The sequence below is a fragment of the Amblyomma americanum genome, chromosome 9 (genome assembly GCF_052857255.1).
Source record: "Amblyomma americanum isolate KBUSLIRL-KWMA chromosome 9, ASM5285725v1, whole genome shotgun sequence".
Lineage (NCBI taxonomy): Eukaryota > Metazoa > Arthropoda > Arachnida > Ixodida > Ixodidae > Amblyomma > Amblyomma americanum.
In genome coordinates this window covers 34,038,695-34,051,418 of record NC_135505.1, presented here as the reverse complement: position 1 = coordinate 34,051,418, position 12,724 = coordinate 34,038,695, and the positions used below count along the sequence as shown (strand labels likewise).

The window sequence follows — 12,724 nt, the reverse complement described above, 5'->3', positions numbered from 1 at the left end:
GGTGGGATTTAAAGAAGAAAGAGGTGCCGTAGTGGAGGGCTCAGAAATAATTTCGACTACCTAGGGATCTTTTAACGCACACAGACATCGAACAGCACACGGCCACCTTTGCGTTCCGCCTTCATCAAAACACGGTCGCTGCGTCAATGTTTGAACATTTGAACTCTGGCTCAGTAGCTGAGCGCCCTAACTAAAGGGTCACCACGGCGGGTCACGGGCAGATGGCTAACAATAAAAAAGGTCAAGAAAAGTCATTGCAAGTTGCCCGGATTGACCCGGATCTCCGTGTATCGGCGTAGCGACGACAGGAACGAAGCAGCCGCAGCCCGTCGTGACAGGAAGCAGATACTGGGGAAAGGAAAACGGCACATGATCTTCCAGTCAAATCTGCCGATTTTGGCAAATATCACTGCTACATAGAGCGATCCGGAATTAACGCCTGATCCCGGTTTGCCTTTGGAACAGAAAAATCTGTTTCCATTGGAATACAATTGCTCCAAACAGAGCAGAAAAACTTGATCAGGATCTGCCATTCGAATTCAACATGATCTTTTTGAGATAGGCACTAAGCACTTCTTTTTGTCCTTTCTGCGTTCGCGACTTTTGCGGTGTTTAAAAGAAGTACGTACCACCAACTAGCCCGCACGTCTACCCTTGTAACTTTTGAATCTTGCTTTGTCTAAAAAGTGTCAACGTGGGAGCTTGCCCGCTCAAACTTTCAAAGCGGGATTGTTGGCATGCCATATAATCGTCTGGTGTTAAGTGCCGTTGACCACTTAGGGGGCGAGGAGGGTGGTGCACTTGTTAATAATAACTATAGTTGGTATTTTCTATCTCTGGCTGCTCAAGACTCAAGTGGTGAAGGTTTTCTTGACACCGTTATTTCGACTGTGTCTCTTGATCTCTGCAGCCCGCGTGGACATAGCGCCCAAGGTGATATTAGATATGGAGAACAACTTTGATCCGGTTCCGAATGGCTCCTTCACTCTCAACTGCACAGTCACCGTGGAGGCGGGAGTCATGTTCAACATGTCCTGGAACTACCCCAACAAGAACGTAAGTTTTAAGTCTTAGTAGGCGTGCCAGGATATTATTAATGCATTGGGAGAGCCGTGCGGCCAGATGCGTCGTCAGTGATAAAATTCGTTCATAGGCTGGTGGGCAGTGGCGTCACCTGTCCGAGCCATTCCATTTGGCGGGAGAAAAGTGACGTCACAAGACCGTAGCATGACGTCACGTCCGGTAAAGACATCCACAGCTGCTAATGCTATCGCATTGCCAACACATAATGAAACTCGATGTCCCTGTAATTATTTTCTTTTTTCCTTCTCTTCTAACACTGAGAATGGAAGCCGGGTAGAGAATGACGAGAGTGGGTGACGGTTCTGTCAACATTTTGTTCTGGAGAGATGATTCGCCAGTCAGCTGCGTGCATGTCGCGTCAAAAAATTTTTGGTTGTGCGTTGAGCTTCACATCAGCGTTTTATTTTTGATAAGCCGGTTCCCGGAACAATAGACTTGGTCACCGGGCCCGACGTACGTCGCAGCGTTTGGCCTGACGGGCGAGCAGCTACTTCGCTACTATAAAGAATATACTTGCGCAAAGAACACAGGACACAACAAAGTAACACATACGACGAATATACGCTCTGTACTTGTCGTATGTGTTACTTTGTTGTGTCCTTTGTTCTTTGCGCAAGAATACTCTTCGTTAGAAATGAACCAACTCGCCCAGACAAGAGTGTTAATTCAACATACTTCGCTACGCCTTCGACGATGGATGTTGACCCCATCTATGGTACGACCCCGAGTCTGGAGGACTCGGAAGTGTTCCGAGCAGCAGCCAACAAAGCGAGACGAACTTTGATAATTCACAGCCAGAACCTGGATGGATGACGATATGCCTCAGGGCAGGACAGCGTGCACAAAGACACCCGACTCTGGAGGCGTCCGAAGATGCCCACATGTCACCAGGGGCGGATTCCAAGAGCCGCAAATGGTCCCCATGACTGTCTGACCTCGACAACTACGAATTTAAAGTGATTATAGAGCCCAGAGACCATCTGGACCTAAAATATGGGGCGGGATGTACACTCACTTAACCTCGCACTCGAAAACGCGTTACGTGGCAAGACGCAACGCGCTAAACCTTACCCAGTGTTATTCAAGTGCAAAACGTCATTATCGCGGCAACTTCCTGTGTCGTAAACGCCTCAGTACTTGAGAAAATCGATCACATCAGCCCAGAAGGGAAAAAGCACAACCTCACTGCCTACGTGAGAACACCGCAGGACTCATACAAAGGAGGGGTGCACAGGATTTACCCCAATGCAACGGATAGAGACCTAGAGAATGACTTTTCCTCGGAAACCCATGAAATACTAGGCGTCCGAAGGGTCGGCAGATCCAACTCGGCAGTGATACTCTTCAGTGGATACAAACTCCCTTTCTTTGTCACCTACGGGTGGACCGAACGTAAATGTTTTATTTATAAAAAAATATACCGTTTTGCGTACTGTGCGGAAAGGAAGGACGTAGACCGGACGTCTGACCCAGCTTGCTTGTGTTATCATTTTAATCACTCCTCTCTGTAATGCCAAACGGCCCTGAGGAAATTAATAAATTAAATGAGATGAAAGGAGTTAAATGGCGCAAACCATTTGGCAATGCTAAGATTGTGAAATAGGATAAGCGGAGAGAGTAGATCGCACGTGTCCCGGAGGAAGATTTCGCAAATATTGAGGCATCGACAGCGCTACAGATGAAAACTATCGCCAGGCACAACGACAGAGAACACCACGGAGGAAACTCCGGAGGTTGATTCGCACCTGTTACTTGTGTGGGAAGCCAGATCTCTGACAAGGAGGTGGAAAAGGCAAAAGGTAAATCGCAAGCTTAAGATCAAGATTGCAGAACTTACATAAGAAGCGGATGACTACGCACATAATCTCGCTAACCAAAACTGGCTCAAACTGTGTGATGAGCTCAACGGTAGAATGGAAGCGGCTAAAGCATGAAGAGTCCTCAGATCCCTTATCGAATCGAACTGAAACCGGAAAGAGCAAAGACACACGCTCTGTGAGACCTTGCACAGCTATTGCAGAACTTGCGCGGAAATTCCTCGACCCGGGATCCTCGTACCCTCTCCCTGCGTACACCGGCGCACCCAATAAAGAGATGGGCCAAGACCTAACGGTTGAGAAAAAAGGGCGGAGCTTGAAGTCATGCGTTAGAACACTGCTCCTGGACCGGACCAGATAAACACCAAGATGATCTTAAAATGAACACCTCCTTAAGAAAATTAGTGAAATACTTCAACACGGAGTGCTGGAACCAGGGCCAGATTCCTGACTCCTGAAAAGTGAGTTTAGTACGGTTTATTCTCAAGCCCAAAAAGCCATGCGATATTGATCATTTACGACATATCTCCCTGACGTCGTGTCTGGGTAAACTGTTCGAGAGGGTCGTGAACGCCCGACTGGAGAGACTCCTAAGGAATAATGATATTCTCCCGGACAGGCTGTCTACACAGGATATTCTCGTTCGTATCAGAGAGGATACTCTGGACAACCCGTCCAGAGGTCAGGTCAAGGCCATCCTTGCGCTAGAATTAAAAGGGCCATTTGACAATGTCAACCACGAGGGAATACTGGAAGAGCTTAACAGAATCAACAGTGACGACCGCACATATAATTACGTGAGGGGCTTTTTCTTCAATAGGAAAGCGTCAATAAGTATTGGTGATCGGACCTCCTCTCTGTTCAATCTAGGTTCCAAGGGCACTCCGCAGGGGCCGGTCTTGTCTCCACTTCTCTTCAGCCTGGCCATGCGTGGCCGACCAGAGAAGCTAGACCGCATATATATGCCGACGACATTACGATCTGGTGTTGGAGCGGTAATGAAGGGGAAATTAAGAACCTGCTTCAAGAAGCAGCGAATGTCGTTTGTCAGCATGCGGCGAGGCATGGTTTAACGTGTTCTCCCGAGAAATCCGGGTTACTCCTGATTGACCATGGCAAGCAAAAGAATAAGACACCTTTGCCATCCAATCCCTGTGTCGTTATTACGGCCCAGGATATGAGCATTCCGATCAAGAAAGAGATCAAGATCCTGTAAGCAATCATACCCAGCGGCAACACTAACACCACTATAATCACACAGCTCCAAGCCTATTCCGAGCATGTCTCTAGAATGCTACGCTGCGTAATAAAAAAAAATAAATGGGAAAGAGAGAAGGAGAGCCTAATATTAGTTCAGGATTTCATTCTCTCTAAGATAACATACGCCACCCAGTACTTACGGCTTAGCAAAAAGGAGAAAGACCAACTGGATGTTATTATTCGAAAGGCAGTTAAGACGGCGCTAAGGCTCTCTTCGTGCACATCCACTGAGCGCTTACTACAGCTGGGTGGGGATCCATAACACCATCTACGAACTAGTAGAGGTCCACCGTGTCAACCAAATTGTGAGGCTCTCAACTTCAAAGCCTGGCAGGAAAAGATTACAGAAGCTGAGAATCTGTCCACCCCGGGAAGTCGTCGACAATATCGACATACCCATGCGGATGAGATCACACATCACGACTCACCGCGTAACAAAGCGCGTGGATGAGGAGTGCAACAGAGGACGCAGACTAGCCAGAGCTAGACACCTCTCTAAGCGCTGGGATGGAGCACGGATACAATCTACGTCGATGCGGCTGGACCCGTTAACGGTGTCGCGGCAATTGCAGCAATTTCACCTCGGGAGGATATAATTTCAAGCAGCCTTATCCAAGCGGCGGATACCACATCGGCTGAAGAAGCAGCTATCGCACTTGCGATATCAAAGAACAGCGAGGCAACTGTTATGTCCGACTCACAAGCAGCGGTACGCAATTACCTCGGAGGTCGAGTTGGCACTCCGTGTTAGGAAATTTTTTAAACGTCTAATCCTTCCGACGTCTAGATCTTCTGGACGCCAGGGCACCTCTCAACGACTTGAAATGAGGCGGCTAAGACAGCTGCGCGAGCTCTCCTCCGCCGAGCATCTGGCACGCAGCCTCTCTCTGACAATGTTAACAACCCCTCACCCTTACTAAGCTAAGCAGAAATTACAGAGTGCTATAAGATCATAAGATGGAAATATCCCTTCCTCACAAAACCCTTAGCAAATTTGAAGAGCACATAATCAGGCGACTGCAAACCAGTACTCTGCCCAATCCCTACTTGATGAGTAAACGGTATCCAGATACCTACGATTCGTCCTGCCTCTTCTGTAGAGCGCTGGCACACCCTTTCACACAGTTTGGGAATGTCCAGAAAACCCAGACTTCGGACAGCAATCCCGATCCGACGTATGAGCGCTGGGAGGCAACCCTTCATAGGCGCAGTCCACCGTACCAGAAATCGCTGATTGAGAGGGGCCTGATTATGAGGACGACCATTGGGTTCTCCTGCTGAACCCACCGTGTATTTCTGCTCTTAATAGATGCTTTTCCTCCTCCTCCTCCTCCCGGAACAATGCGAAATATTGAAGCGGTTAATGGAGCATCTACTGTAATAGGTAGTCAGATCTCTATGAAAGGTTTCAATAAATGGTATATTAGGTAACGTTTGCAATTTTCTGAATACGACATGACGATTTCATACTATTTACACCGCTTGCTCGCTTTTGTGAACTGAATGGTGAGAAGGGAGTGTTTCGATTTTTTTTTTCTCCACACGTAATACAAGGGCCCTCGATTCGCAAGGGACACACGCTGTAGGTTTCTGCTGCTTATCTGCGAAACCAACCTAGTAACACGTGCTTGCTCATAGTTTAAGTATGAAATCAAAAGATAAGAAACCCTTAAAAAATGACCTATACACACCCTATAGACTACTTATAGACTCTATTGCCTTCCCGTAGATATTTCTTTTTGTGTAGTCATTGTCTATAGACAAAGCCTCCTAAAACTGTATGGCCATAATTCTATACATTCTCGATAGACTGGCTATAGGATTTGTATTGACAGTACTCTAGGGATTGTCTACAGGCTGGATATAGGCATTTTAGACAGAAGCCTATGGACCGTCTATAGACTGTCTAAAGAAATTGTTGTTAGGGAAGTGAAATCTCCGCATAACCTAGTTAAACGGAGCGTAGCGTAATTATTGGCGCAGCTTCAAATGTCGAATGCGGCAGCATCAACATATGTAAGACGAAGCTTTGAAAGACCAAATAAATAGCATAAGCGCTGCGGGGGCTGAGTATGCACTGCGTACGGCTCTTGAGGACGAGAGCGTGGGCTCGATCTCGTCCGCCGCAGATGCGTTTCAATGGGGAAATGCAAAACCTTTCCTGTTCCTGGACGACCTTCCGAAAGCCGTGACAGTGCCCATTAATAACGCAAGCCTGCACTTTCTACAAGTGCTCTTGGTTTAAAACGTAAGATTTATTGCGAAGATTTTCTTAGCTAAGGGGTCAGTTTACCACCCCATAAAATCTTGCGGGGGTATTAAGGCATCAGAGAAAGGTACCAGCCGTCTTTAATTTTGAGCGATAAACACAAATCAGGAAGCCTTTTCTCATGCATAACGAATGGGAATGCGGCCGATGTGCTCAAGCTGTGAAGATATAATAAAAAGTGATGTTGAAGCCTTAGTCCGCATGATAAACAAAGCTACCAACTCTGCTCGAAATTATTTCGCCTTCATCATAAAAGGTTCATAAATAAAATCGAGCCGGTTTTGTATTCCCCAGGTGATTTCTGCCCCCTAGTAGCATATTTAATGCAATTAAAGAATTCGTGACATTGTGAAGCAGTTCATTAAGTTGTCCGAAAATGCGAAAGCTGAATTCCTAATGCGTACTGAATATTTCGAAAAGAGAAAAAAAAGAAGCACATGAGGACTTATTACCTTTGGAGAAATGGATCATTCCGCAAATGACTACAGAACAAAGAGGTGAAACAAATACTCGCCGCGTTACACGGCGCTGCGTATGTTTTATATGTGTTTGCTGCTTGGGCGAAAATTTTTTCCTATTTTATTGTCATATAGTAACTAGCATAAAATTAACCCTAACTCCTCTACGCTGCTAAGCTGCACGTGAATAAATAAGGCTACGTACGCATAGATACTATGTCTTTTGGCCTTTTTCAGAGTTCCCACATTGAAGTGACGAAACCTGTCCGCCAGTACAAAACCTACGGCCAAGGGCGCTTCATGCTGTCCGTGGTGACGTCACAGCTGACAGTTCGCGACGTGCACAGAAGCGACGAAGGGTTGTACACCTGCTCCTGCAGGGACCACGGCGGGAAGATGTACAATGACTCCGTTTTCGTCTCCGTCTACGGTGAGACACTTGCATTATGTTTTCAGGGCACAGTCTATATACGCATATACTTGACTGCGAAGTAAGAGGGAAATATATCTTAACTTGAGCAGGGGTCCCCATACATGAGGTCTTTTTGGTTGGATTAGCCGTTGCAAAATGTAGCACCAACTTCGTCACCACTGCACCTTTCCGCTCCGTAACTTCTTCCCTACCCTCGTCTTGAAGAGGGGGAAAAAGTTTGACAGTTTTTGTTTTTTTCTTCAAAGCGATTCCTGCAGTGTAATCTCACTCTGTTATTTTCTAAGACCTTTTGAGCTTCACCAGATATGATTTCAGTAAGCGTAAAGCCCTCGTTTGCGGTTACTACCTTCTGTATTCTATTTTTCACACACTGCTTTTGTTTCTGTCACTGTTTGAGAAGCTTTGGATATGCAGAATGCAGACAGTCTCTAGTCTGAGAATGGGCAGTGTATAAACAGCCCAGACGAGATCAGTGTGTGAGCCAAGACGCAGTAATGCAGAAATTTCGCTTGCTTCTTCTTCGGGCTGGCCAAATACTGCGACGGTGGAAGGCGTCTCTATTTTAATAGGTAGGATTCCGTTCCTTCCTACGATCCCGAAAGGCTGGCTTGCTTTACTTTAAATGCGAAGTAGGCACCGCTGTTTTCGTATTTCGCTTTTTCTAGAACGGAAATTCATAATGCAAATTTGTCGACTCTGCTGCTGCTGTTATTTCAGGGAGAGGAGCATAAATAGTCGTTTTGGAAGACGGAGATAAGCAAATTTTAAAATTCTACTCCCTTTTACGACATCTAGCAACAAAGGGGTGCCGAAAATACACGGACGACTGGGAGACTCTTTCTGAAAAAGAAGATGAGAGATAGAGAAAGACAGACTAAATTTTACACATTTGGGTGATCTTTGTTATGCCTTAGTGGTTCCGCGTTACGACGCCGTTTCATCGAGCCACAAGAGCGCGTGCAAGAATGCATATATACTAACCACTAGGTTTGTCTTCTGAGGGATACTAATACTTAGAACACTTTATGGAAGCATGCAAAGCTAATTCTTAAAGGAGAGGCATTTCGCTACAGAAGGCATATATTTGCTCTCTTTCGACACTGCCGATTGGATGCAGTGTGCATGACAATGATTTTTATCTAACCCTGTTCACAGAAATATCAGGTCGCCTTTCTTAAAAACAGCACTGTCGTAGGCTGCCATTTTTATAGGGGGATTAAGCACTGACCCATAAAAACCACTTTCCGCCGGATTCTTCCATTACCCATACTTCGCTGCATACGTTTCTTTATTTCCGATCCCACCCTCTGCAGCCAAGCCCTTGGTGGCTGTGCTGAACGACACGGAGCTGTTCGAGAAGTACGGTGCCAACTTCACCCTGGTGTGCACGGTGAAAAGCAGCCAGCCCCTGCTCGCCGCCTGGTGGGAGTGGCGGGAGTGTGTGGAGCCTCGCGCCTGCGACGACACGAGCCCCTACGTCAGCGACGAGGTTTTGCGTCCATACATCCACCACAAAAACGGCCCTCGCGACGGCACTCCGCTGGTGAGCAGCGCCGAGGGAATGCGACACCGAAATCTCACGCTGCGACTGCGCGCAGAACAGTCGGGGCTGTACCGATGCGTGGGATTCAACTGGCTTGGAAATGATAGCAGCGTCGCCAAGTTCTACGTCACCGGTGAGAGCACATATAGCATTGATTGGTGTTATTCTTCCTGCTTCCATACCATAGCGCAGTGAAGCTTCACCACGAACAGACATTCGTTTGTAATTGCGAGTGGGGAAAATCAGAAAACAACCCTAAATTCATTATCATCATCGCTGAAATGTGGTTTATTCCTGTTTCTAGAACAACTTGCGGTCATCGAATGATAGCAATCATCCTGCCACGACTATTAAATTTTGATTTAAAAGCCGAAATCGACATATCAACCTTAACACTATCACAACGCATCTCTCTTGCAAAAGCAATCATTCGAATCATCCCGATACATGTAACCATGCCTTTTTGATTTTCGTTTGCAAAGGTGTTCTTTGCCAAACATCTGCCAATATGTAAAGCAGGCCAAGGACCACTCAAGCTGCCAACAAGCAGCTTTTACCTTGGCGTCTTCCAATTCAGTGTAAATGGACACAAACAAATAAAAAGAAATGAAATCATCATCATCAGCAGCAGCAGCAGAAGCAGTCTGAATGCATCCACTGCATTGCAAAAGGCTCTCCTATGTTTCTGCAATTAGCGCTGTCCTGTGCCTGCTGCCGCTACCGTATACGCGCAGACTTTTTAATCTCATCCACCCACCTAACTTTCTGCCGCCCTGCTACGCTTCCCTTCCTTTGGATTTCATTTTTTTTTTGCTCTTAAGCACCATCGGCTATCTTGCCTTCGTATTTTATGCCGTGCCTAAGTGCATTTCTTTGACTCGATTGTGACTGGGATGTCATAAACCCGTTTTTGATCCCTCACCCATTTTGCTCTCTTCCTTTGCAAATGTTTCTTGAAGTTGACGTATCTGTCGACTGAGAAATTCGTGCACTGCAGAAATTCTGTTCTTTATCTGTGCAAAACACAGCAAAAAACTGTTACAAACGGAGCATCCTTAAAACACAGTGTCCCAGAAAATAAAAGGAATTCAAAACAAGTCCAACTGTAGGACTCCAGGAAATATACAAGTTTTTAAATCCGTGAGAGACTGGGGCGTTCGTTATTGCGTGTTAAAATGTATGCAATACTACACCACATATTTTCATGAATTGCACGTCATCAGACAGAACAAACGATTTAAAGGAGTATTGACGCTGATTTTTCAGTTTCCAGTGCGCGCATTGGTGCACATTCAGCTTAATTTGCAAGTCAACGTTGGGACGGTGACAATTTCGTGCTTCAACGCCATGCAGATGCCAAAAACGGCTTAGAGATCGTCGCTTCCGATGTAATGCCGCTGGATCAGGACAAAGTGTGGCTGAGTTGCCTGGCCAACAAGTTCAAGTACGAGAAGATGACCTGGCGGTGGAGAGCAAAAGGCTTCCCAGACTACATCAGCCTCAACACCAGTGGTAAGCACACAATGGAACGTCCTCACCTCTGCGCAGAAGGTGTAGTTGATAAGAGCTGATAGTAGGGAAACCAAATAAAATATAATAAAATAGGTAGTACAACTACTTCATTTCGCAGCAGAAAATAAATAAATAAAACAGAAAAAGGGGTGAGAGCAGAAAAATGGTGGCTTTGTGAGCGAAAGATCACGAGCATGACTCTGGCAGGTGGTGTGCCCAGAGAGCAGCCTAGAAGGCCGGTGAGCCACGTGAATCACGTGACCTTGTGGTGTCATCACAAACTGCCTTCCGGATAGTGAGAAAACTGCCCACTGTGGCAGGTGGCAGTTAAATTAATGATCGGTCGCTCGAGAAGAGCGACCTGTGCCGCACAAGACCCACCACTGGGAGCATTTGCCATCAGAGGTACTCAGTTCTGAGTGCTCAGTTCTATTTCCAGCAACTCGCGGTTATGCCTCTCATTGAAGGAGCATAAAAATTCAATGCGAAGCTAATGCATTACTTCAGGATTTTTAAAATCTTGAGCTTTCATTTTCATTGCTGCTTAGATGCTTGCGCGACTGAGTGCGTGCCTCAGTGAAACTAATATGCCTGGAAGACACTGTGAAAAATAGTGTCCGTTTTATGCCATAACGTATGCTCGTGCTGATGCAGATGCTCTGGAGATCAACATGTCCTCGACGGCATTCTCCAACAACCTTACTCTCTACTTCAACCCTATCGGGCGCAACCAGTCCGGCTACTACAAGTGCATCGGCGCCACCCGCGTAGGGAACTCGCATCGACACATCGAGTTCGTCAACATTACTGTGCGAGGTATAACTGGGTGTGTGGTCATCCTGCTAGCTTACAGTGCCCGAGGGTCGGTCCTCAAAATTTTTCTGGTTTTCCTAGACGCTGTACAGCTCTCCAAGTTACCGGATGGGTGTTCAGCGAGAAGCGGGGGCTGTGTCACCTCAGCACGGTGTGAACTCGCCAGCGGCAGCGGCTTCTCCGTCCGTGGGGAGCACTAATGCTAACGCATACTCTGCCGCGTGATTCGCGTTGATCGTCTTTAAATTTCCTCATTTCCCTGATAGAGTCACAAGTCTCAGTTTGCGCACACCTTTTCGCTTTGGTGATCAGAAACCACTGTTTCATCACTTAGAAGGCGGCACGAAAACACTTTCACATACAATAAGGAGAAGAGAGGGGCCTTACACATTTGCGGGGCTCCTGCGAACCTAGCCTTAGCCAACGAGTACAGCACCCGCCGCGGCAGTATAGAGTCTGAAAACACTAAATTTAGTGGACGCCTTCTGGTTTCTTTGCTCACCGCTACACAGACATGCGTCCTCCAGAGTTCAACGAGACCACGCTGCGGAACGACGTGGTGAGCGACGTGTCGTACCTCAATCTGTTCTGCTCAGCGAACGGTCTGCCGGAGCCCAGCATCTCGTGGTTCAAGGACGGCAAGCCGCTCAACATGACCGGCATGGACAGCTTAAGCGAGGGCCGCTGGCTCACCAAGAGCAAGGTGACGCCCCAGGACAGCGGCTTCTACCAGTGCCGGGCCGAGAACAGGGCCGGGGCCATCTACGCGAACACCACCATCTACGTCGCCAGTGGTGTGTGCGCATGACGGGACTTTTCTGAACAAATTCGCTCACATTGTGGATTCGCTCGAGTCCTCGAGCTTCGTTTCACTAAGGAATGAGTGAGAAGTATAGCTAGGGCAAACATCAAGTTGTCATTTTTAGGGCCACGAAATATTTTGGGCATTTTACATAACAAGAAGGGTTCGTCATTATATCAGTTGGGGTTTGTTTCTGTGCTTCTGTTTGAGTGAATTTAGCGATAAAGTGGTTTCTTTGACTCAACGTTGCCTTTTCGTCATAGGTGAGCTCTGCATCCGTGTGTTATTAGGAAAGTGTATCTGCCAAACAGCGTAGTTTTTACAGAGCATTACAATATATGAATAATCGTTGAAAACTTTCGAATGCGCTGCGACAGGGGACACAAAGAGAAAGACACGAAAGACAAGCGCTTTGTGTCCCCTGTCCCTTTGGGTCCCCTGTCGCAGCGCTTTCGAAAGTTTTCAATGATGTGCCAACTGGCTCATTTGTCCGTGTTACTCCAATGAATAATCTTTTATGCTTGTTTCAGGAGTACTGGCGCATGGCATGAGTACCATTAAGATCACTTGGATAAGCGTCGGGTTCGCGGTATTCAGCATTTGCATCCTCGTCACCTTGTTCTTACTCTGGAAGAAATATCGCGCAGTTATGGTGAGTATAAACAGTTGTGCATGCCCTGGACGAGTTTGCAGCGAGTGACGGCTGAGTGCTTACCGCAGTGCGAAACTTTTTT

General features: G+C 46.8%; 1 protein-coding gene across 1 annotated transcript in view; it reads left to right on the top strand.

Moving 5' to 3' along the window:
- Window positions 1-12,724, top strand: part of LOC144104923 (vascular endothelial growth factor receptor 1-like) — a 146,706-nt gene that overhangs the window by 111,131 nt on the left and 22,851 nt on the right. The window contains 5 exon segments of the mRNA XM_077638153.1: window positions 8,634-8,996; window positions 10,217-10,375; window positions 11,030-11,191; window positions 11,701-11,982; window positions 12,521-12,642. Of these exon segments, the coding sequence (XP_077494279.1) occupies window positions 8,634-8,996; window positions 10,217-10,375; window positions 11,030-11,191; window positions 11,701-11,982; window positions 12,521-12,642 (1,088 nt within the window).